Raw genomic sequence first — 19,889 nt, 5'->3', positions numbered from 1 at the left:
GGCCCCTTCTGGCCAGGCAGGACGGCAGGTCCGTGGTGTCGGAGGGGCAGCCTCTCGGCAGCGGGTGCAGCGGCCGCTGGTTTCCCCTCCAGCGGCAGCAACACGGGGAGGGGGCTCCGGCCCCGACCCCAGGGCTCGGGACCCCGGCACGCTCGGCGCTGAGGCTCAGGCTGGACCCGGGGCAGGCAGGCAGGCAGGGTCCCAGCACCAGTGTCCGCAGCAGGGGGGTGTCCCAGGCAGAAAGCGTCCGAACGGGCCTCAGGGAGGAGGGAAGGGCCCACCTGCTGCCCTCGCCCCTTTGATACCCCCTGACCCACCTGTCCAGTCAGTGTCACTGCCCAGAGCCAACGAGCGTCCATCAGCCCCACGTTAGGGCGGTGACTGCCAGGGGCACAGGGTGGCTTGTCGCCCATCCTTTCTGTCCCGGGCCACAGCTGTTGTTTTGGGTTCAGTTGTCCTTGAGAAGCAAGTCTGGTTTAGTCCCTTAGCTGGGGATAATCAGGAGAGGCCTTCGCTGGCTGAAAAGGCATTTTGTTTAGACTGATGTGGGGAAGAAAAGAACAGTTTCCCACAGCAATGTGCAGCTGTCATCTGGAGACAGATGCCCCATTTCGTGACTCCTCTGAAGAGCAGGAGGTGGCACCCAGCCCAGTACTGATGGTAGGATGTGGTCAGCAGTAGCAAATTGTCTGTACACACCACAGATGTAGGAAAGAGTACCAACAATGTGATGAGCAAAGATGGTGGTGTCCACAGTCACAAAGCTGGCCATCAGCTGGGGCAGTATGGTGGATCTGTAGAAGGTCTTCAGGGAAGAAAATTGTGCCAAGAAGAAGCTCATGGAGGTGTAAAGATGCTGGTTTGCCACCACTAGCATGATGATGAGAGTTTTCCCAAGCACAAACATCACACCGGTCATGAGAGACAGAGGAGGAAGAGATTTATCTAGGAGCTGGGAACATTCCTGTTCTGGTTTGGTGGGGTGTTTTGGTAGTGCGGGAAGGGGCCCAAGGGTGGCTCTGGCAAGAAGCTGAGAAGCTCCCCCTGCTCCAAACCCAGCCAAGGAGCCATTAGAGGGACAATAGAAAGAACTGAGATAACATCTGAGAAGCACTTAAGGAGGAAGAGCTGTGCTGGAGAGGGAGAGCAATGCTGGTGGATGGTGAGGAAGAAGGGGAAGAGGGTGCCCAAGCAGAAGTTTCCTTGCAACCCATGGGGAGAGGGCAGCTTTCCCCCTGCAGTCATGGAGGAACATGGTGGAACATTCCCTGAAGGCCCCAGGAGGGGTGAACTTGGCCAGTAGACTTGGATTTTGTGGCCAGTGGAATTGCTGCCTGTGGACTCTGATTATGCAGCTGTGACTCTGTGGGAAGCCCAGGCTGGAGCAGCTCCGGACCTCGTGGGAAGGAATCGTGAAGGAGAGGTTGGTGGAGGACTCTCTCCCATGGGAGGGACCCCGTGGGGAAGCAGGGAAGGAGGAAGGAGCAGCAGGAACCACCAGCCTGTGAAGTGACTCTAAACCCCATCCCCCTGTGCTGCTGGGGGGAAGGAGGGAGAGAAACCGGGAACAAAGGGATTTGGGCCTGGGGAGAAGGGAGGGGTGGGGTAACATATGCAAGCCCTGCTCTGTGTGTGTCCGTGTCCTGGGTGTGTTTGATTAGTGTGAAATCAAATTATTATTTTTTTCCCCAAGATGAGTCTGTTTTGCCCAGGACCTTAATTGGTGAAGAACCCTCCTTGTCCTTTGTTTCAACCCATGAGCTTTGTTCTCCTCATCCCAGAGTGTGTGTGAGGGGGGAGCTGAGTGAGCGGCCATGGGGCTGTTCCTTTGTTGTCGTGTTGGGCCCAAACCAGGACAATTGCCCATTCCATGTATCAGGGACTCCATGACTGTCCCATTTTGCTTTCCCCAAGGAAGCTTTTGGGTCCATCTTTTGCCCTCTAACTTGGCAGGGAACCAAAGCCGAAAGGCATTTTTCAGTTTTAGTTGCTTGGGTCTTAGATAGACAAGTCAGTGCAAGATACTTAATTGTTGAGGCAGAAAAGGAGTATAGCTCCTTATTTACACTGTTGTTGGGTCACAATAGTGAGGAAGGTAATGATGCAGAAGTGAGTGTCCACATTTCTTTGTGGAGAGTATTATCAAAAGTAAGCAATCCAGAAAATAAAAAGCTCACCCAAAAAGAATGACAACAACAAAAGATGAAAAAAGCAGGGCCTGTAATGAGTTATAAGTCAAATGTTGAGGAAGATGGACACACTAGAAATTCAGGAAAACATTTGGTAATGAGTTTCCACACCGCTTCCTTCAACTCCTGGTTCCTCATGCTGTAGATGAGGGGGTTCAGTGCTGGAGGCACCACTGAGTACAGAACTGCCACCACCAGGTCCAGGGATGGGGAGGAGATGGAGGGGGGCTTCAGGTAGGCAAAGATGCCAGTGCTGATGAACAGGGAGACCACGGCCAGGTGAGGGAGGCAGGTGGAAAAGGCTTTGTGCCTTCCCTGCTGAGAGGGGATCCTCAGCACAGCCCTGAAGATCTGCACATAGGACACCACCATGAAGACAAAACAGCCAAATGCAAAAAAGAGGCTAAACACAAGAAGCCCAAGTTCCCTGAGGTAGGAGTGTGAGCAGGAGAGCTTGAGGATCTGGGGGATTTCACAGAAGAACTGTCCCAGGGCATTGCCCTGGCAGAGGGGCAGTGAAAATGTACTGGCTGTGTGCAGCAGAGCATTGAGAAACCCAGAGGCCCAGGCAGCTGCTGCCATGTGGACACAAGCTCTGCTGCCCAGGAGGGTCCCGTAGTGCAGGGGTCTGCAGATGGCCACGTAGCGGTCATAGCACATGATGGTGAGAAGGGACCACTCTGCTGAGATGAAGAAGACAAAGAACAAGAGCTGTGCAGCACATGCTGAGTAGGAGATGGCCCTGGTGTCCCAGAGGGAATTGGCCATGGCTTTGGGGAGGGTGGTGGAGATGCAGCCCAGGTCGAGGAGGGAGAGGTTGAGCAGGAAGAAGTACATGGGGGTGTGGAGGTGGTGGTCCCAGGCGATGGTGGTGATGATGAGGCCGTTGCCCAGGAGGGCAGCCAGGTAGATGCCCAGGAAGAGCCAGAAGTGCAGGAGCTGCAGCTCCCGCCTGTCTGCGAATGCCAGGAGGAGGAACTGGCTGATGGAGCTGCTGTTGGACATCCCAGCCCTTTCCTCAGGAGGTGCTGCCAGAGGAGGAAAGCACACTCACAAGTCAGGACAGCCCTGAGCAAATCTCTTCCCATTCCCTCCCTTCACACCCCAGCCCCTGAAAACAGACATTGTCTCCTTTTTTACAGAACCTTCTTGGATCTCCCTGGCTGGAGCTCTGGTCATGTGGGTCAAGTGTGCTGTGAGGAGCTGAGCTCCCAAGGAGCTCTCCCTGCTCCACAGCAGGGGGGAGCTGGGAAAAGTATGTCAGCTTCAAAAATACCCTCTTTTCCTCATCTGTGATCCACTTGTGCATATTCCTGTAGGAGAACCTCCACGAAACTCCTACAGCTGTGGTGCCACCAGCAGAGCTGGCTGGTCCCAAGCCCTCCAGCCCAGCATGTCCAGAGAAGCTCAGCTGGGCTGGGCCCAGCGGTTTTGCTGCCCTGGCCACAGCTGCCTGAGAGCTCCTGCAGAATGGGTGTCTGAGCTGCACCTTAGACACCCTTGTCCTTAGGGAGCCTGAGGGGAAGGGCAAGGACAGCACAGGCAGCAGGGCCAGATGGAGAAATGCCCCGATGCTCCCAGAGAGGGAGGACAGGCACCCTGAGGTGGCACTTGGACGCTTCTCCTCCGCAGGGATCAAGCTGCTAAGCAGGTGAGTCAGGCTGAGATCCCAGTGCCTTGGAGCCAGGAGCTCTGCTGTGGAGCAGAGGAGACCAAGGGCTTGCTGCGGGGAAGGGACCTGACTGCAGCTGCTCCTGCTGGAAGCTGTCCCCACCTCTCCTCCCTGGCCCTGCTCACAGCCCCATCCCACCCAGCCTGTGCTCAGCTCTGCCCTGCAGAGCCCTCCTGGCAGCAGGACCCTGCCCAGGGGCAGCTCTGTGCTGGCCACTCCTGAAGAGGAGACCAGATCAGCCCTGGGGAGAGCACAGAGCTGAGGGCAGTGCTTCCTGCAGGCAGAGGAAAGGCTGAAGGCACTTTCTCAGGGGCCTTGACAAACCTGCTCCTCTCTCCCTGCAAAGCTGCAGGAGTCTGGGTCTCCTGTCCAAGCCAGCAGCTCCAGGACTGGTTCCTCCCCCCCGCACAGAGGGGCATGCAAAGAGACACTCACCATGCCCAGGGCTGTGAAGATGTCTCCTCCAGCAGCTCTCAGCCCTCCTGCCCCTCCTGCCTGCCTTTATCCTCTCTCCCTGCCTGGCTCCTCTCCCCTGCTGCCTGCAGGCAGTGCCCTCAGCCCCTGCTGGGGCTCCTCTCCACAAGGCAGGCTCAGCTGCACACTCCCAACTTTCTGCAGCATTAATGGGTCCCAGGGAGGACCATTACCAGGAAAGGCTGCACAGGGGCTGCTTAGAGCAGGAACCTGGAAGCACTCATGGCAGGCAGGGAAAGGCCATGGCAAGGTGGCTCTGATGAGCAGTGAAGCTGAAGAAACCTCTCCAGAAGCCAGAGTCAGGTGCAAACTCCAGAGTTTCTGGCAGTGTGAAGGGGTCCCACTGAGGGACATCCCTGACAAAGCTGCCTGGGCTCTGGTGAGAGCAGGAACCTGGAGGCCCTGCTGACAGGCAGGCAAAGGCAAGGACAAGATGGCTCTGAGCTGGAGTCAGCCTGGCTGGGGGAGATGATTCCAAGGTGCAAGCCCTGACCCAGAGGCCCTGGGAGAAGAGATCCTGCCCCTCACACGTTGCTCAGGGCTCTGCCCGGGCACTGGGATGTGGGGATGTGCAGTGCCTGGAGCAGGACTAGGAGACACTCTTTCTCAGGCTCACAGGTGTGATGAGGAGCCCATGGAGTCCTGCTGCTCTCATGAGAAGGTGTCTCCTCGTAGGCAGCAGCTGCAGAGAGAAGCTCCACAGCCCAGGAGATCAAGACCTGGGCTGGGGGCTCTCAGCCATGGCTGTGCCCCCAGCTGTCCCCACCACAGGCTGTCCTACAGTGTCTGACTCCTGCAGCTCTTTCCCTGCAGGCTGTGGACATCCCCCTGCTTCCCAAACTGGCCACCCATGGTGATGTCATGGCCATACATCCCATTTAAGGCTCTACTGCCCCATTGTGATGTCATGGCCATACATTCCATACAAGGCCATATGAGGTACTGAGGCCTGAACCAAAGAGGACCTCTAGAGGAATCTCACAACCCAGCACTATATATAGATGTATATTTTGATGACAATCTCTAACTATCTGGTGCAACACTTACTGTGTAGCTGTAACCAGCAGACAGATCTCTCTTTATTTAGAGGCACGCTGCAAGGCCATGAAACCAGACATCTGGCCTTGGGGAGACAGATGTGGTTCAAGCCAAAATAGAGAGAGATACCACCCACCCACCCCCCTTTGGCCCAGCCAGTCACTAGACTGGTTTTGAAATGAGTCCCATTGTCTGACTCAAGTCTTCCTGGAAGGACCATCTCCTTCATTCCTTCTATTTAGCAGCCCTTGTACACGTCTCAGGAGAACAGCAGTGGGTTTATTGTCTCAGGTTCTCATGTCCTCTTTATAAGATCACACTAGAGAGACCACAGGTGGCATCCAAGTGGGTCCTGCCTCTCTTGCTGCTGTCTCCTAGCAGGACGTGTCCCCTTCATGGCTGCAGCACCAGCCTTCCCATCTCTCAGGCATCTTATTCCTTCCCTCAGTCATTTCTTCCATGGCTGAGGTGTGGAACTGATGGGGATCAGAGATCATGTCTCCATACTGTCGTGCTTTGAAAGCCACTTCACTCACAGTTGGTCCTTTGTAGTCATCAAATCATCCCCTGAAGGAGAACATCTGGGCATGTGCTGCTGGCACAGCCTGCACAGACCTCTGGAGCATTTGTGTGTGGCACAGAAGGTCACCAGGATCTGTAACCCCTTGTTATCATAGATCACCTCTGGCACAGCCAGTTCTCTCAGACACGTGATGTCTCTCTCAAGAGTGGCTGTTCTGCTTCGGCGCCAGTCGATGTCACCCTTGTGGGGGTATCTCTGCCTCACAGCTGAAAGAAGTTGGCTCCACAGGCTGGGAGTTCCTGCCTTACTCCCAAGTGCTCTATCAATGCAGCATCTCTGGCCAGGGATCCCAACTGCCTGCCTTCTCTTTCGTCCATGTCATAGATTTCAGCCCCACTATCAAAGCAGCAGAGCAACCAAGGCAGAAGGGGCTCACCTTCATGGAGGGTCAAGTCCTTTCTCATGAGGTGCAGTTCCTTTAGAGAGAAAGGTTGGACAAGGTCATCGTTGTCATCTGCTTGAGAAGGGCCTGCTCCTCCATCTGCTTGAGAAGAATCTTCTCCATCACTCTCTTCCTGGTCCTGTGGAAGCTGTGGAGATTTCAGACAGGGATGAGCTCTGGGACCAGTTGTCTTTGCCTTTCCCTTGATGACAGGATGAACCTTTACTCACTGGATGGAGGGCGAGTGGCCTTGGTCTTTGCAGCAGCAGCAGTGGTGGCAGCAGCCTTGCCTGGGGGGAGTGGCAGTGAGGGGAACAACATCTTGCTCTACCATCCACAGAACATTCTAAACATTCAGCAGAAGCATCCCTACTGAAACCTGCCATTCAGATCCAGAGCTGGGAGATTCAGCCCGAGACAAAACGCAGAGGTAAAGCTGACCCTGCCATTACCAACATGGACCTTTCTGTTCACATCAAAGCCCTTACTACACACTGCCACCCTATAGATCAGTATCAAAACCCCTGTGAGCACTCAATATCTTCTCACAGGAGAGATGATGGCTTTGGCTACAGTCTTATAAATAAAAAACAATCACATACATGAACCAATCACATCTACATAAAAGAATCAGCAGAGCAGCTCCACAGAGCAGGATGATCCCAGCTGCACACCACATGTACAACTGCATCTTGGGAAAAAGCTGCAGCAGAAACTTTGCAGGAAGTGTCTGTTCAGTTTTCAACCCGTCAGTAGATTCAGCAGAAGTGCAGCCCATTGCTACCTGAGGGATTCCTGCCATCAGAGCTGGAATCTTCAACATTCACCAATGACTTTAGAGCCTGGGCTAAAGATTCAGCCCCACGTTGGGCACCAATAATTGCTGTCACGGTTTGACTCAGGATGGGAATGGAAATGGCCTTTGTCTAGACAGTCTGCACCTGGAAGGACAGCTTTAGAAAGGGCCATTGTCTCATGACCACCAGGCAAAATTTTGTGTTGAGGCTCTGGACTTGGTTTCTTCCTTGTCCCTTCTTGGGGTAGCCAGGAGGTGTTGCACAGTTTTCCTACAGTTGGTGTTGCTCATCCTCCCACCCACTGCCCCCAAGAAGAGTCCTGACCCACAAGTGAGGGGTAGGATCTGCCTTCCTATTGCCTGGGGCTCAGAGTTTGGCCTCACTGCTTCATAGAATAAATAAAGACACTAAGAATTCTTAGCTTCAGAGCCACCTGCACAGGGACTTTGCCTCCCTGCAATCACAGCCTCCAATTACCTGCTCTAACGAGTCCCTGGGGAGGCTTTGTCAGCAATAGCCCTCAGTGGGGCCAATCACTGCTTCAAGGTACTTTCAGTTTTGCTTCTGGCTTCTCAAAACCAACCATTCATTCATTCATTGATTCATCCATCTCTCAGCACCTGGGGTTCATGGACTCAGCACCAAATACACTGTGGGGCTCATTAAAATACAACAACCCTAACGAGCTGTGACTTTTCCTGTCATGATCTTCAGGTCCTCAAGACTTGAACAGCTAATTGGAGTCTTTTCATCATGTAGTTAAGGAGGAATCTTTCATCATGTGCCTAATGAAAATGGCTTGGTTTTCCTTATTTGAAAGGCTCTCTTTTGTGGCTTCTCAGCTTAGAGCAGAGATAAAGGCAACTCAATACAAGATGAGAAATGAAAAACTAACAGTCAGATAAAGCCAAATAAATCATTAGTCAGACTTGTTCTAAAATTAATGTTAAACAAATGCAAGTAAAACATAAAAATATTGTTGCTGCTTCACCTCAGTTTCAGAGCTGTATTTTCCTTCATAACTGCTTTAAAAATATTTGAAACATTCTACTTTTTAAGTGATGTCTGTATTGTAGATATTTTGTGATGTAATAATTAATTATGCTGTATTTCATGATGTTGTATTTTTCTCTTAGATGTTGTATAATTGCATTTGCTGAGCATACATTTTAAAACAACAACCTGTTGATGAGGGTTGGCTTCTGGGAAAAACTTGGGGAATACGGTACTGGGAACCTGGAACCGATAGAGGGGGAGTCACTGATTTGTAAATATCCCTCTCGTCGGATAAGGGGATACCTAATGGAAGAAGTAGAGAAATCTATTAGTGCTTTAGAAGCCTCCCTGAGATCCTTATCAGAAGTAGCATTACAAAACCGTTGAGGATTGGACTTATTGTTTGCACAGCAAGGGGGGTTGTGTGTTGCTCTAGATGAGGAATGCTGCGTATACGCAGATCACACTCGAGTAGTTAGAGACACCATGAGAAAACTACGAGCAGGATTGGAAAAAAGAAAGAAAGAGAAGCACAGCAAAGTTGGTATGAATCTTGGTTCAATTATTCCCCATGGATGACTACGCTATTGTCTACCATCGCGGGACCCGTGATACTGTTAATCTTGGGATTAACATTTGGCCCTTGTATATTGAACAAAGTAATTGAAATTGTAAAGGGCAGACTGGAAGCTGCCCATTTAATGCTTATCAGGGCTAAATCCAAGCCATTAGATAAGGAATCAGCAATGGAAGAAACATTAGCTTTAAGTCACGCTGAACTCCAAAGATCTGATGAACAAAATGGTAAAAAAAAAGGAGGGATTGTAATGAATAAAATCCTGCTTGTTAATCAAATCAGGCTTTCTTAAAGGCTGGTGAAAAATTATAATGTTTTGACACTTTACATACCTAAATCACAGGCATCTGGTGTGCTTTGACACTTCAAAGGGAAGAGCTAAGTTGTGCGATACGCTGTAAAGGGTCACCCATAGGACACCGATGAAGATGAGGAGCCTTCAGCCTCACGACCACCAGGAGGCGGGATAAGACCGACCCCCCAGCAACACGTCGCTCGGACACAGAATATACCAGGAATGACACATACACGGGAACCAGAAGAGCATATAATCAGCTACTCCCGGGAAGCGGGTGCGCGCCGCTGGCGGAGCAAAGACTCCCCGGCCGCCCAGCGCTGCTTTGCTTGCTGCCGCTTGCTTAATAAACTAATGTGATTAATTGGGCTGGTTCCTGTCAATTATTGGGCCACAATCTATAACAGTGATGTTATACTTCATTATGCTGTATTTCATGATGTTGTATTTTTATCTTAGATGTTGTATAATTGCATTTGCTGAGCATACATTTTAAAACTCTTTTGTTATTAAATATCTTAAAACAGTATTTAAAAAATAATAAAGTGTTAAAAAAGACACCCTAGACCAATATCACTTGGAGAATGCTTCTATCAGCTCTTCTCTCAACTGAAAATCATCCAAAATACCCTTTGAAATAACCCCCATTTTTGAGGTACTGTCTGAAATCTTCCTCCTGAACTACATGATGAAAATGCTCCCAAGGAGCTGTAAGGGTCTTGAAGACCTGAAGAGACAGGGAGACAAAAGGCTCGTTAGGGCTCTCTGCACTTTAATGACTCCCAGGGTGTGTTTGGTGCTGAGTCCATGATCCTCAGGTGCTGAGGGAAGACTGAACAAAGTGCTCAGGAAGCCAGAAGCAAAACTGAAAGTGCCTTGAAGCAGTGATTGGCCCCACTGAGGGCTATTGCTGACAAAGCCTCCCCAGGGACTCCTTACAGCAGGTAATTGGAGGCCACTGTCAAAGTAATTAATTGCGCAGCAGCAATCATTTTCTGACCATCACGTTAGAATAATACAGGAAACATTAAACAAACAAGGACTGGTAGTAGCCCCAGAAAAAATCCAAATGTCGGCGCCCTGGAAGTATTTAGGGTGAATGCTCACAGATTCAACAGTGTCCCCACAAAAACTGCAATTAACAACACGAATAGCTACGCTACATGATGCTCAGCAGCTGTTAGGAGACCTACAATGGCTGCGCCCTGTTGTCGGCATACCTAATGAATTGCTGGACCAGCTGAGGCCTCTGCTCAAGGGTACTGACCCCATGCAACCAGTCACGGTCACGGCAGAGCAACAAGCTGCTCTACAACAAATAATTGACTGTGTGCTCTGCGGCAGTGTACGCAGACGGGACTTTACGCTCCCGATACAGCTCATCATCTGGTGTGGCCCTAAATATCTATTGGGTGCCTTAGCTCAGCAGCAAAAGAAAACGGGGGAGGTATGGGTATTAGAATGGATTTCTCCCCCATTGCGACAACATAGAACCCTTTATCAGAAAATTGAAATGTTGGCAGATTTAGTGAAAAAGGGGCACGAACGAGCGCTGCAAGTCACAGGAGTGGAGCCAGAGCAGATATGGATACCTATAGTCACTTTCTATGGGCCACCGCTCAGGCTGGGGAGAAGGCCATACATGTGGAAAGGCACCTCAGTAGCTGTTTTGCGGTAATGGGAACACCACAGCTGATAAAAACAGATAATGGCCCAGCCTACTCTAGCAAAAGGGTTAGAGAATTTCTGCAGTCATGGGGGATCAGACATATCACAGGTATCCCCAACTCTCCAACAGGGCAAGCAATTGTAGAAAGAGCCAATGGCACTTTGAAGAGATATCTAAAGAAGTTCTCTGACATGAAAGATCTTCAGGGAAGGTTGCTAAAATGTCTCTTTGTGCTAAACTTTCTCTGTGTTTTTGGAGAAAATAAAGAACCTGCTGCCATCAAGCATCATGTTCCTCTGACAGGACAAAAGGAGCAAAATGTGAGGGTTAGATACAGAGACCCCAAAACAGGTCAATGGCAGGAGCCAGCAAGGGTCTTATATTGGGGTCGAGGGTATCTTTGTGTTTCCACCCCAACAGGTCCACTTTGGGTCCCAGCAAGATGGACTAAGCCAGTGTTGGATGCTGTCGATGCGCTCAGCCCACCACCACAGGAACCTGTTACAGAACAACGCCTGGCGTAGGGACGCCAGAAGACAATGAGGACTTTTGTTTTAACAATTATAGGTGTTCTTGTTGTTTCAGGAGTTGCCGTATGGGTCCCAGCTCAACCAAAAGAAAACATATGGGTCACTCTAGCCAACAAAACAGGTCAAGAGGCAATATGCCTATCTTTGTCCTCGCCAGGTAACCCTTTCTCTACATGTTTAGTAGATGTGCCTTTAGATGACTTCTGTCGCTCTTTTACAATTATTGTTAGATGTAGACTCGGTGTGCGACACTACGCTGCAAAATCGGGCAGCTATAGATTTTTATTGTTAGCACAAGGACACGGCTATGAAGACTTTGAAGGAATGTGCTGTATGAACCTTTCTGATCACTCAATGTCAATCCATGCCCAGTTGTTAAAACTCCAACAGCTTACCAACCGTTTACAACAAGACATAGGTCTAGGCCTTGACGGCTGGCTCAAAGGTCTAGGTTTCGGCCCTTGACTAAGAGGAATCATACAATATGCCTTAATTACTGTTGGAATGATTTTGTTAGCCTTGTTAATATTACCATGTATACTAAGCTGCTTACAGAAAATGATTAATCGCATGTTAAATCAAGCCTTTCAGGCCAATCGAATGCTCCACAAAGAAAACGGGAAATGTGGAGAGCCTTGCAGAAGACTGGCTGCGTGAGAAAGGTCACGTAGACATGATACAGCTGGTTAATTGTAAGAGCTGAGAAAAGGGAGTTTTGCAAGAAACCAGGACAGCATGTCCTTGAGCACCAAACTGCTGTACAATAACAAGATATGATAGAGGGAAACTTGGACATGAGAGTGAGAAAGCTAGCCTGGGAACACTAACTACAATAATGTAATCAAAGGCGTGGTTAACATTAATAGCTAGCCAATGGTGAGCTTAGCTTTCCACTATGTATGAGCTTCATTATTGAGAGCATAAATACTGCCTGATTGGAGTCAATAAACGAGACTTGCTGATCACTCATCATGGTCGGTTGCATCTCTCCCGTCGCCTCCCACATAAATCATTGAGCAGTTCTCAACTCAACCCACTGGTTTCACAGTCACTGGGCACCATGTTGGTTGCTTTGCTCTCTGAGCTGTTATGAGAGCTGTGGGATGTCACACCTTCCATGCTTCTGGAGGTGCTGGTGGTCACCTCTGGAGCCTGGCTCAAGGGCATCACTGGGCTGGGCTGTGTGACCCTGATGGTGAGACTGACCCGGGATCCAGAGTCAGCACTGCTGTCACCTCTGTCCTTCAGCTGCAACCTCCTGGAGACTGTTAACAATGACAGTCCTCACCATTTCTCCCCGCTGAACCCATGGATGGAACAGACATCTCTGGCATTCAGGGGCCCTGAAACACCTGCTGCAATCAAACAAGCCCAGCAGTTCCAGCCTCCCTGCTTTGGAGGACAATGGCTGAAAGAGAACTCTGGGGAGGTCTGGCACATGGATCATATCACACTGCCACCAACCACCAAGGCAAGTGCCATGTGCTCACCAAGGTGGAAGGAACCACCGGATGGCTGGAAACATCTGCTGTGTCCCCTGCCACCACCCACACACTGTCCTGGCCTTTGGAAAACAAGTCCTATGTGACATGGTACCCAGCAAGGATGGAGTCAGACTGGGCCAAAGGGCCCTGAGTGGGTGTATCACAGCCCCCATCATGCACCAGCCTCTAGGAACATCTAATGAAGCAATGGAACACACTGAGAACAAGGGGTGGTGGGACATTCTGACACTGGGACACATATTTAGCAAAAGCTACCTACTCAACACTAGAGGACCTATCAATTGAGCTGTCCCTGCCCAATCCAAGCTTCCACGTCCTTCAGAAGGGGGTAGAGTCCCTGTGGTGCACATGAAGAGTCTGTTAGGGAAGGCAGTCTGGGATAGTCCTGCCTCAGGCAGAGGCAAACCCATCCATGGGTCCTGGTTTCAGCCAGGATGAAGACAATTTTCTTTACCTGATTTCTTTTCTTCAGTGAAATCTTTTTATGGAGCAGCAAGTTTCCAGCTAGTGGATTGATAACTCTGGATCATTTCTAGACAGTGCCAAGACACCAAGGACACTTTGCTCTGCTTATTGAATCTGCTGCTTTGGATAGTAAAGGAGCAGAAAAGTCGTATCTCCAAACCTCCCGTAGGGAGGAGCAGACTAGACACATAGCAAACCTGGCCAAAAGAGTATTCCATCCCATATCTAAAGTCAGGGATCGTGGAATTCAAGCCTCTTCTCCTTTCCTTCTTCTTCTTCCCTTCTCTTCTGCTCATGTCCGGCATCCAGGGAGGACTCCACCTCTCCATCACTACTGAGCCCTAGACTTAAAGTGTTCCTGCCCCTCATCACTCTCCCCTCAGCTCCTGTCTGCTCTGCCTTCTCTGCAACAGCTCTGGGACATTTCAGAGCTGCTCACAGCCCAGGAGATGCTGGGGGAGTTGCTGGGGGTGGGGGCAGGAGGTCTGGATTTTACACTCATTCCTACACATATTTGTATAGATTTGTACATAGATTCTTTTATCAGGAGTGTTTAATTCAAGCTGTCAAATTTAGTTGTCAATCCAGAAAGTCTCTCTCCTCTTTCTCTCTCTCCTTCCCCACCTGGGTGGGAGGGGGAGGGGATGGAGAGTATTGTTGTCTCTGCTTTAATGGCCCATCCTGAGTCAAACCATGACAACAATTTATTGACTCCTGACATGGGGCTGTATCTTTAGCCCAGGCTCTAAATTCATTGGTGAATGTTGAAGATTCCAGCTCTGAGGGCAGGAATCCCTCAGGTAGCAATGGGCTGCACTTCTGCTGAATCTACTGACGGGTTGAAAACTGAGAGAACTGGCTGTGCCAGAGGTGATCTATGATAACAAGGGGTTACAGATCCTGGTGACCTTCTGTGCGACACACAAATGCTCCAGAGGTCTGTGCAGGCTGTGCCAGCAGCACATGCCCAGATGTTCTCCTTCAGGGGATGATTTGATGACTACAAAGGACCAACTGTGAGTGAAGTGGCTTTCAAAGCACGACAGTATGGAGACATGATCTCTGATCCCCATCAGTTCCACACCTCAGCCATGGAAGAAATGACTGAGGGAAGGAATAAGATGCCTGAGAGATGGGAAGGCTGGTGCTGCAGCCATGAAGGGGACACGTCCTGCTAGGAGACAGCAGCAAGAGAGGCAGGACCCACTTGGATGCCACCTGTGGTCTCTCTAGTGTGATCTTATAAAGAGGACATGAGAACCTGAGACAATAAACCCACTGCTGTTCTCCTGAGACGTGTACAAGGGCTGCTAAATGGAAGGAATGAAGGAGATGGTCCTTCCAGGAAGACTTGAGTCAGACTCGTGGGACTCATTTCAAAACCAGTCTAGTGACTGGCTGGGCCAAAGGGGGGTGGGTGGGTGGTATCTCTCTCTATTTTGGCTTGAACCACATCAGTCTCCCCAAGGCCAGATGTCTGGTTTCATGGCCTTGCAGCGTGCCTCTAAATAAAGAGAGATCTGTCTGCTGGTTACAGCTACACAGTAAGTGTTGTACCTGATAGTTAGAGATTGTCATCAAAATATGTATAAATATATAGTGCTGGGTTGTGAGATTCCTCTAGAGGTCCTCTTTGGTTCAGGCCTCAGTACCTCATATGGCCTTGTATGGAATGTATGGCCATGACATCACAATGGGGCAGTAGAGCCTTAAATGGGATGTATGGCCATGACATCACCATGGGTGGCCAGTTTGGGAAGCAGGGGGATGTCCACAGCCTGCAGGGAAAGAGCTGCAGGAGTCAGACACTGTAGGACAGCCTGTGGTGGGGACAGCTGGGGGCACAGCCATGGCTGAGAGCCCCCAGCCCAGGTCTTGATCTCCTGGGCTGTGGAGCTTCTCTCTGCAGCTGCTGCCTACGAGGAGACACCTTCTCATGAGAGCAGCAGGACTCCATGGGCTCCTCATCACACCTGTGAGCCTGAGAAAGAGTGTCTCCTAGTCCTGCTCCAGGCACTGCACATCCCCACATCCCAGTGCCCGGGCAGAGCCCTGAGCAACGTGTGAGGGGCAGGATCTCTTCTCCCAGGGCCTCTGGGTCAGGGCTTGCACCTTGGAATCATCTCCCCCAGCCAGGCTGACTCCAGCTCAGAGCCATCTTGTCCTTGCCTTTGCCTGCCTGTCAGCAGGGCCTCCAGGTTCCTGCTCTCACCAGAGCCCAGGCAGCTTTGTCAGGGATGTCCCTCAGTGGGACCCCTTCACACTGCCAGAAACTCTGGAGTTTGCACCTGACTCTGGCTTCTGGAGAGGTTTCTTCAGCTTCACTGCTCATCAGAGCCACCTTGCCATGGCCTTTCCCTGCCTGCCATGAGTGCTTCCAGGTTCCTGCTCTAAGCAGCCCCTGTGCAGCCTTTCCTGGTAATGGTCCTCCCTGGGACCCATTAATGCTGCAGAAAGTTGGGAGTGTGCAGCTGAGCCTGCCTGGTGGAGAGGAGCCCCAGCAGGGGCTGAGGGCACTGCCTGCAGGCAGCAGGGGAGAGGAGCCAGGCAGGGAGAGAGGATAAAGGCAGGCAGGAGGGGCAGGAGGGCTGAGAGCTGCTGAAGGAGACATCTTCACAGCCCTGGGCATGGTGAGTGTCTCTTTGCATGCCCCTCTGTGCGGGGGGGAGGAACCAGTCCTGGAGCTGCTGGCTTGGACAGGAGACCCAGACTCCTGCAGCTTTGCAGGGAGAGAGGAGCAGGTTTGTCAAGGCCCCTGAGAAAGTGCCTTCAGCCTTTCCTCTGCCTGCAGGAAGCACTGCCCTCAGCTCTGTGCTCTCCCCAGGGCTGATCTGGTCTCCTCTTCAGGAGTGGCCAGCACAGAGCTGCCCCTGGGCAGGGTCCTGCTGCCAGGAGGGCTCTGCAGGGCAGAGCTGAGCACAGGCTGGGTGGGATGGGGCTGTGAGCAGGGCCAGGGAGGAGAGGTGGGGACAGCTTCCAGCAGGAGCAGCTGCAGTCAGGTCCCTTCCCCGCAGCAAGCCCTTGGTCTCCTCTGCTCCACAGCAGAGCTCCTGGCTCCAAGGCACTGGGATCTCAGCCTGACTCACCTGCTTAGCAGCTTGATCCCTGCGGAGGAGAAGCGTCCAAGTGCCACCTCAGGGTGCCTGTCCTCCCTCTCTGGGAGCATCGGGGCATTTCTCCATCTGGCCCTGCTGCCTGTGCTGTCCTTGCCCTTCCCCTCAGGCTCCCTAAGGACAAGGGTGTCTAAGGTGCAGCTCAGACACCCATTCTGCAGGAGCTCTCAGGCAGCTGTGGCCAGGGCAGCAAAACCGCTGGGCCCAGCCCAGCTGAGCTTCTCTGGACATGCTGGGCTGGAGGGCTTGGGACCAGCCAGCTCTGCTGGTGGCACCACAGCTGTAGGAGTTTCGTGGAGGTTCTCCTACAGGAATATGCACAAGTGGATCACAGATGAGGAAAAGAGGGTATTTTTGAAGCTGACATACTTTTCCCAGCTCCCCCCTGCTGTGGAGCAGGGAGAGCTCCTTGGGAGCTCAGCTCCTCACAGCACACTTGACCCACATGACCAGAGCTCCAGCCAGGGAGATCCAAGAAGGTTCTGTAAAAAAGGAGACAATGTCTGTTTTCAGGGGCTGGGGTGTGAAGGGAGGGAATGGGAAGAGATTTGCTCAGGGCTGTCCTGACTTGTGAGTGTGCTTTCCTCCTCTGGCAGCACCTCGTGAGGAAAGGGCTGGGATGTGCAACAGCAGCTCCATCAGCCAGTTCCTCCTCCTGGCATTCGCAGACAGGCGGGAGCTGCAGCTCCTGCACTTCTGGCTCTTCCTGGGCATCTACCTGGCTGCCCTCCTGGGCAACGGCCTCATCATCACCACCATCGCCTGGGACCACCACCTCCACACCCCCATGTACTTCTTCCTGCTCAACCTCTCCCTCCTCGACCTGGGCTGCATCTCCACCACCCTCCCCAAAGCCATGGCCAATTCCCTCTGGGACACCAGGGCCATCTCCTACTCAGCATGTGCTGCACAGCTCTTGTTCTTTGTCTTCTTCCTCACAGCAGAGTTTTACCTTCTCACCATCATGTGCTATGACCGCTACGTGGCCATCTGCAGACCCCTGCACTACGGGACCCTCCTGGGCAGCAGAGCTTGTGTCCACATGGCAGCAGCTGCCTGGGCCTCTGGGTTTCTCAATGCTCTGCTGCACACAGCCAGTACATTTTCACTGCCCCTCTGCCAGGGCAATGCCCTGGGACAGTTCTTCTGTGAAATCCCCCAGATCCTCAAGCTCTCCTGCTCACACTCCTACCTCAGGGAACTTGGGCTTCTTGTGTTCAGTGCCTTTTTATACTTTGGCTGTTTTGTCTTCATGGTGGTGTCCTATGTGCAGATCTTCAGGGCTGTGCTGAGGATCCCCTCTCAGCAGGGAAGGCACAAAGCCTTTTCCACCTGCCTCCCTCACCTGGCCGTGGTCTCCCTCTTCATCAGCACTGGCATCTTTGCCTACCTGAAGCCCCCCTCCATCTCCTCCCCATCCCTGGACCTGGTGGTGGCAGTTCTGTACTCAGTGGTGCCTCCAGCACTGAACCCCCTCATCTACAGCATGAGGAACCAGGAGCTCAAGGACGCCCTCAGGAAAGTGATTTCTTCATTGTTCAAGAGTGAGAGACTTAAAGCCTCTTTCCAGAAATGACTCCACTTTATGTCATTGCATCGTTTTTGTTTGTTTGCTAATTTGTTTTTGGTTTTTTGGTATTCTGCTCTGTGGGGGTTTGTTGTTTATATTTATTGTTAGTATTATTATTTTGTTTATTATTACTGCTGTTGTTATTGTCATCCATGGTTTTGTTCCTGCAAAGATGTTTGCACTTGTGTCGCTACAACTGAGACACGGACCTGCTTTGTTTCCTCTTGATCCATTATTAAAGTTTCTAACACTTGCTCTGAGTCCTTGGCTGTCCAGTAACCCAAATTAGCTGCTCTGCATGGCATCCTGTCCCCCAGCCATGTCACTTGCACCACTCAGCTCTCTAGGTCATTGATACAGATATTAACCAGGACTGGTCCCAGGACGGACCCCTGAGGGACACTTGTCACCATCTCCATCTGGACACTGAGCCATTCACCACTGCCCTCTGGATCTGACCATCTCACCCATTCCTCATCCCCTGAGCAGTCCACACATCAAACCCTTCTCTCTCCAGGTTAGAGAGAAGGATGTTTTGAGGGACCACGTCAAGGGCCTCACACAATCCAGGGAGGTGACACCCATGGCTCTTCCCTTCCCAATGATGCAGTCACTCTGCTGCCCTATTTGCAACTGGCCTTATCACTCTGAGCACACACCACTGGCTCCTGGGACACTCCTTGAATGCCCAGGCCCTTCTTCTCAGGGTCACTGCTGAGTTGCTCAGCTCTCAGCCAGCCCTCATTCTGGGGATGATTCTGCCCCTGGCAAAGGACTGACTGCTTCTCTGGGTAAAACTCTGTGAGGTTTCTTCTGACCGAATCCCAGAGTTTTTTGAAGAATCGAGGAAACAAGGCAGAGAGGTGCTGTGCTGGACCTTGTTCTCACCAACAAGGAAGGGCTGGTGAGGGATGCCAAGCTCAAGGGCAGCCTTGGTTGTAGCCACCATGAAATGGTGGAGTTCAAGATCCTTAGGGCAGCAAAGGGGGCTCACAGTAAGCTTAATATCCTTAGAATCATAGAATCATCCTGGTTGGAAGGGACCTTGCAGATCATCAAGTCCAACCGTAACCTAAATCCCCCTGCCATAACCTAATTTACCTGTTCAGTGCTTAAATCATGTTGCTAAGCACTATATCTACATTTCTTATAAGCACTTCCAGGGATGGTGACTCCACCACCTCCCTGGGCAGCCTGTTCCACTGCCCAATCACTCTTTCGGTAAAGAAATTCTTTCTAATATCCACTCTAACCCTCCCCTGGTGCAGCTTCAGGCCATTTCCTCTTGTCCTGTCATTATTCACTTGAGAGAAGAGGCCAATCCCACCTCCCTACAACCTCCTTTCACAACTTGGTAGCTCCTCTGGACACACTCCAGCAGCTCGACATCCTTCTTGCAGTGAGGGGCCCAGAACTGCATCCAGTGCTCAAGCTGTGGCCTCACCAGGGCTGAGTTCAGGAGCACCATCACCTCTCTGCTCCTGCTGGCCACACCATCCCTGATACAAGCCAGGATGCCCTTGGCCTTCTTGGCCACCTGGGCACACTGCTGGCTCATGTTCAGTCGGCTGTCAACCAGCACCCCCAGGTCCTTCTCCACCATGGAGCTTCCCAACCACTCTTCCCCAAGCCTGTGGCTTTGCATGGGGTTGTTATGACCAAAGTGCAGGACCCGGCACTTGGCCTTGTTGAACCTCATCCCATTGGCCTCAGCCCATCCATCCAGTCTGTCCAGGTCTCTCTGCAGAGCCTTCCTACCCTCCAGCAAATCAACCCTTCCTCCCAGCTCTGTGTCATCTGCACACTTCCTTAGGAAGCCCTCCATCCCCTCATCTAGGTCATTCATCAAGACACTGAACAGGACTGGCCGCCAGCTGGATCCAGCCCCATTCACCACAACTCTCTGGCTGGGCCAGCCAGCCAGGTTTGTACCCAGCAGAGAGTGCAGCTGTCTGTGCCCTGAGCCACCAGCTTCTCGAGGAGAGGCTGTGGGAGATGGTGTCAAAGGCCCTTCCAAAGTCCAGAGACACAACT

The 19,889-nt window shown here is 51.6% G+C and overlaps 2 protein-coding genes across 2 annotated transcripts; one reads left to right on the top strand and one right to left on the bottom strand.

Moving 5' to 3' along the window:
• Window positions 1–2,228: 2,228 nt before the first annotated feature.
• LOC127396229 (olfactory receptor 14J1-like) lies at window positions 2,229–3,194 on the bottom strand. The gene has a single exon (XM_051643848.1). It carries the CDS (start codon window positions 3,192–3,194, stop codon window positions 2,229–2,231), a length of 966 nt encoding a protein of 321 aa, XP_051499808.1.
• Window positions 3,195–16,904: 13,710 nt separating this feature from the next.
• LOC127396228 (olfactory receptor 14J1-like) lies at window positions 16,905–17,861 on the top strand. Its single transcript, XM_051643847.1, has one exon. The coding sequence runs from the start codon at window positions 16,905–16,907 to the stop codon at window positions 17,859–17,861; it is 957 nt and encodes a 318-aa protein (XP_051499807.1).
• The last annotated feature ends 2,028 nt before the right edge of the window (window positions 17,862–19,889 follow it).

This window comes from Apus apus, unplaced genomic scaffold (genome assembly GCF_020740795.1).
Source record: "Apus apus isolate bApuApu2 unplaced genomic scaffold, bApuApu2.pri.cur manual_scaffold_34_ctg1, whole genome shotgun sequence".
In the NCBI taxonomy this organism is placed as follows: Eukaryota; Metazoa; Chordata; class Aves; order Apodiformes; family Apodidae; genus Apus; species Apus apus.
Note: the sequence above shows the minus strand (reverse complement) of the source record. Positions and strands in the feature narration are given on the sequence as shown.